The sequence below is a fragment of the Bison bison genome, unplaced genomic scaffold (genome assembly GCF_000754665.1).
Source record: "Bison bison bison isolate TAMUID 2011002044 unplaced genomic scaffold, Bison_UMD1.0 scf7180017864072, whole genome shotgun sequence".
NCBI classification, from domain to species: Eukaryota; Metazoa; Chordata; class Mammalia; order Artiodactyla; family Bovidae; genus Bison; species Bison bison.
Genome location: NW_011494644.1, coordinates 12,457,340 through 12,462,091, shown reverse-complemented (window position 1 = coordinate 12,462,091; position 4,752 = coordinate 12,457,340). Strand labels below are relative to the sequence as shown.

Genomic DNA, 4,752 nt, shown 5'->3' with positions numbered 1-4,752 from the left:
ATTTTGTGTGTGTGTGTGTGTCTTGGGGGGAGAAGAACACTTAAGATCTATTCTTTGAGCAAATTTCAAGTATACAATACAGTATTATTAATTACACTCACCATGCTTTACATTAGATCTCTAGAATTTTTTCCTTCCTTTTTTTGCCATTTCCTTCTCCCGGGGATCTTCCTGACCCAGGGATTGAACCCGGGTCTCATGCATTCCAGATGGTATCCCACATTGCAGGTGGATTCTTTACTGACTGAAACATGAGAATCTTAAATTTATACTGCTGCTGCTGCTGCTAAGTTGCTTCAGTCGTGTCCGACTCTGTGAGACCCCATAGACAGCAGCCCACCAGGCTCCCCCGTCCCTGGGATTCTCCAGGCAAGAACACTGGAGTGGGTTGCCATTTCCTTCTCCAATGCATGAAAGTGACAAGTGAAAGTGAAGTCGCTGGGTCATGTCCGACTCTTAGCGACCCCATGGACTGCAGCCTACCAGGCTCCTCCATCCATAGGATTTTCCAGGCAAGAGTACTGGAGTAGGGTGCCATTATATATACTAGACTAGAGTAAACCATGGGCTTCCCCAGTGGCTCAGTGGTAAAGAATCAGCCTGCAATGCAGAAGCTACAGGAGATGCAGGTTTGATCCCTGGGTCAGGAAGATCCCCTGGAGAAGGGCATGGCAACCCATGCCAATATTCTTGCCTGGAGAATCCCATGGACAGAGGAGCCTGGCGGGCTACAGTCCATAGGTTTGCAGAGTTTTACACGACTGAGAATACATGCACAGAGTAAATCAAATCACAGAACACAATACTATCTGTAATAGAAACCACTATTTACCATTAGGAGGAAAAAGGAGGTAAATTTATGTATTAAAGTGGAATAATCCTCAGGATATGTCAAGTGAAAAGACCATGGTACAGAATCATTCTTTAATTGTTTGCTTTTCTCTTTGCTATACCCATATATAATATTTCCTTTTAAAACATGCCTCATAGTTTCAGTATCTTCATGCTGTGCTCAAAAGTAGGGTAGCATGTCCTTCTCAGGCAATGGTGCTTAGAAATCAGCACAGTGTGCTCTCCTGTACCTCTCCTCCCTCATTCCAAATTGTTGCAAAGACAGAGAATATTAAGTCCACAAGTGGGGACAGTGGAAAGAACACCAGCTTCGGAATCAGTTCAGACCTGTGTCTGTGACAGAGCTGAAATCTTGAGCAAGTAAGTCCCTTAATTTTTCTGATTCTGAATTTTCTCTTTTGGCATATGGCGATGAAAATATGTATATCTCATATTTACTCTGGGGATTAAAATAAAAGCGCATAAGCACGCAGCACAATGCTAGGTGCATAATAAGTGCTTCATAAATGAGAGCTATCATTAATTCCATAGACAGTTCCCTGTCTATGGGAGTCATTTAGATTTTTAGAAGCTCTGCTTTCCCAGTTTTCCTTCAATAAGTACACTCTTAACACCTCAGCCTCTGCTGATAAGATACTATGGAAAGTTAAGTAATTATGAGCATCTTTCTGATTCTTTTAGCACTTTTTAAGAGCAATGGGAGGGTGGGTGAGATAGGGATATAGGCTTCAGAGACACAACGTAGTATGTATAAGTTGCTCAGTCATGTCCGAGTCTTTGTGACCCCATGAACTATACAGTCCATGGAATTCTCTAGGCCAGAATATTGGAGTGGGTAGCCTTTCCCTTCTCCAGGGGATCTTCCCAACACAGTATGTATAAAATAAATGAGCAACAAGGATACATTGTACAGCACAGGGAAATATAGCCATTATTTTGCAATAAGTTTAAATGTAGTAGAGTCTATAAAAATATCGAATCACTATTGTACACTTGAAATTATATAATATTGTAAATTAACTATGGGCTTCCCTGATAGTTCAGATGGTAAAGAATCTAAACTAGGAGACCCAGGTTCAATCTCTGAGTTGGGAAGATCCCCTGGAGAAGAGAATGGCTACCCACTCCTGTATTCTTGCCTGGAGAATCCCATGGGCCAAGGAGGCTGGCGGGTTTACAGTCCATGGTAACTACACTGAAAAAAAAAAAGGGGGGAGAAAGAAAAGCAAAATTTCCTATTTCTGGTTCTCATGACCAGAGAGTCATTTAAAGAAGAGTGAACTGTGTCCTTTTGATTTCAAAATGGAGTTTACCTTTCTTTAGATGCTTTTTGTGTGTTTATGATTAAATATATTACTGTATGTTATGTTGAATGTTATATATAATATTCTTTATTATATAAAAGCCTAACTAGAAAAATACCCATAATTTAAAACAGGTCAATAGTATGGACTGAAAGCCAAAATCTGGGATAATGTCTATATTGGATTCTCTTATTGATGTAAATTATATTGTAGGAATGTAGTCTTTTCATCTTTTTAAGGTTTTTGCTCCTTTGTTTTCAGCTCCTTCAGTCTGACATGGCAGAAAAACCAATGTGTCCCTCCACACAAATACCCGATGATGAAGATACAGTTGAGTATATCTTTCAAAGAGAACTGTTAGTTGTGTACTTCAACAAGATTGTGTTTTTTCAAAATATTGATTCAGTAAACTGATATAGACCTAGCTGATAAAGGCTTATCTTTATTATTTTGGGGCATGAATTAGCTTTTATGCTGATTGGACTTAATCATTCCTCTGTCAATGGACATTCAGGTTGCTTCCATGTCCTGGCTGCTATAAATAGAGCAATGAACACTGGGGTGCATATATCCTTTCAGATCGTATTTTTCTCTGGATATAGGCCCAGGAGTGGGATTGCCAGGTCATATGGTGTTCTATTTTTAGTTTTTAAGGAGTTTCCATACGGTTCTCCATAGTAGCCATACTGATGTACATTCCCACCAGCAGTGTTGGAAGGTTCTCTTCTTTCCACACCCTCTCCAGCATTTATCGTTTGTGGATTTTTTGATGATAGTCATTCTGGCTGGCATGAGGTGATATCTCATTGTATTTTTGATTTGCATTTCTCTAATAATTAGCGCTGTTGAACATCTTTTCGTGTACCTCTTGGCCATCTGTATGTCTTCCTTGGAGAAATGTCTTTTTAGATCTGCCTGTTTTTGGATTGGGTTGTTTGTTTTGATTCTGTTAAACATCACAAACTCTTTGTAAATTTTGGAGACTAATCCATTGTCAGTCACATCATTTGCAAATATTTTCTCCCAATCTGCGAGTTGTCTTTTTGTTTTGTTGTTTCCTTTGCTTTGCAAAAGTCCTTGAGTTTAGGTAGGTCCCATTTATTCTTGCTTTTATTTCCATTATTCTAGGAGAGCAATCAAAAAAGATATTGCTGTGATTTATGTCAGAGAATGTTCTGCCTATGTTTTCCTCTAGGAGTTTTACAGTGTCCAGTCTCACATTTAAAGTCTTTAACCCATTTTGAGCTTACTTTTGTGTATGGTGTTAAAGAATGATAAAAATTCATTTTTTTACATGTAGCTGTCCAGTTTTCCCAGCACATTTATTGAAGAGACTGTCTTTCCTACATTGTGTAGTCTTGCCTCTTTTGTCATAGATTGTGAAGCTGTGAAAGTCGCTGAACTGTGTCCGACTCTTTGCAACCCAGGAATTCTCCAGGCCAGAATACTGAAGTGGGTAGTCTTTCCCTTCTCCAGGGGATCTCCCCTACCCAGGGATTTAATCCAGGTCTCCCACGTTGCAGGAGGATTCCTTATCAGCTGAGCCACAAGGAAAGCCCAAGAATATTGGAGTGGGTAGCCTATCCCTTCTCCAGAGGATCTTCCCAACCCAGGAACCAAACCACAGTCTCCTGCATTGCAGGTGGATTCTTAACCAACTGAGCTGTCAGGGAAGCCTTGTCACAGATTAATTGACCATTAATCTATGACCGGGTGCATGGGTTTATTTCTGGGTTCTGATTGGAGTTAAATATCAATGATGGTTTAAATAATTGTTGTATATCTCTTGCATCTGCAGGCATTTTAATGTATTTATTTTATTTATTTATTTGGCTGCACTGGGTCTTAGCTGCAGCATGCAGGATCTTTAGTTGCAGCATGTGGGATCTAGTTCCCCAACCAGGGATTAAATCCAGACCCCCTGCATTGGGAGCATGTATTCTTAGCCACCAGACACTCAGGGAAGTCTTGCAGACATTTTTAGTAGTGAAAAAGACTATTCCAGTTTTTTTTGGGGGGAGGGATCTTTTTTTAAATTTATTTTTAATTGGAGGTTAATTGCTTTACAATGTGTTGGTTTCTGCTGTACGACAGCATGAATCAGCCATAAGTATACACATATCCCCTTCCTCAAGACTATTCTAATTTAACTCCAACAAATAAAAAATGAAAACTCCAGAGCCTCCTAGTAGGTGCGAACAACAGTACTACTTTGATGCATATGCTTGTGAAACTTTCAGTTCAGTTCAGTCGCTCAGTCGTGTCCAACTCTTTGCGACCCCATGAATCGCAGCATGCCAGGCCTCGCTGTCCATCACCAACTCCCGGAGTTCACTCAAACTCACGTCCATCGAGTCAGTGATGCCATCCAGCCATCTCATCCTCTGTCATCCCCTTCTCCTCCTGCCCCCAATCCCTCCCAGCATCAGGGTCTTTTCAAATGAGTCAACTCTTCACATGAGGTGGCCAAAGTATTGGAGTTTCAGCTTTAGTATCAGTCCTTCCAATGAACACCTAGGACTGATCTCCTTTAGAATGGACTGGTTGGGTCTCCTTGCAGTCCAAGGGACTCTCAAGTCTTCTCCAACACCACAGT

General features: G+C 40.6%; 1 protein-coding gene across 1 annotated transcript in view; it reads left to right on the top strand.

Moving 5' to 3' along the window:
• The first annotated feature begins 1,127 nt into the window (after positions 1–1,127).
• The window catches only part of SEPT14 (septin 14), a 31,861-nt gene continuing 28,236 nt past the window's right edge, over positions 1,128–4,752 (top strand). The window contains exons 1-2 of the mRNA XM_010837383.1: positions 1,128–1,212; positions 2,418–2,486. Of these exons, the coding sequence (XP_010835685.1) occupies positions 2,433–2,486 (54 nt within the window). The 5' untranslated portion in view covers positions 1,128–1,212; positions 2,418–2,432. The remainder of the gene's footprint in view (positions 1,213–2,417; positions 2,487–4,752) is intronic.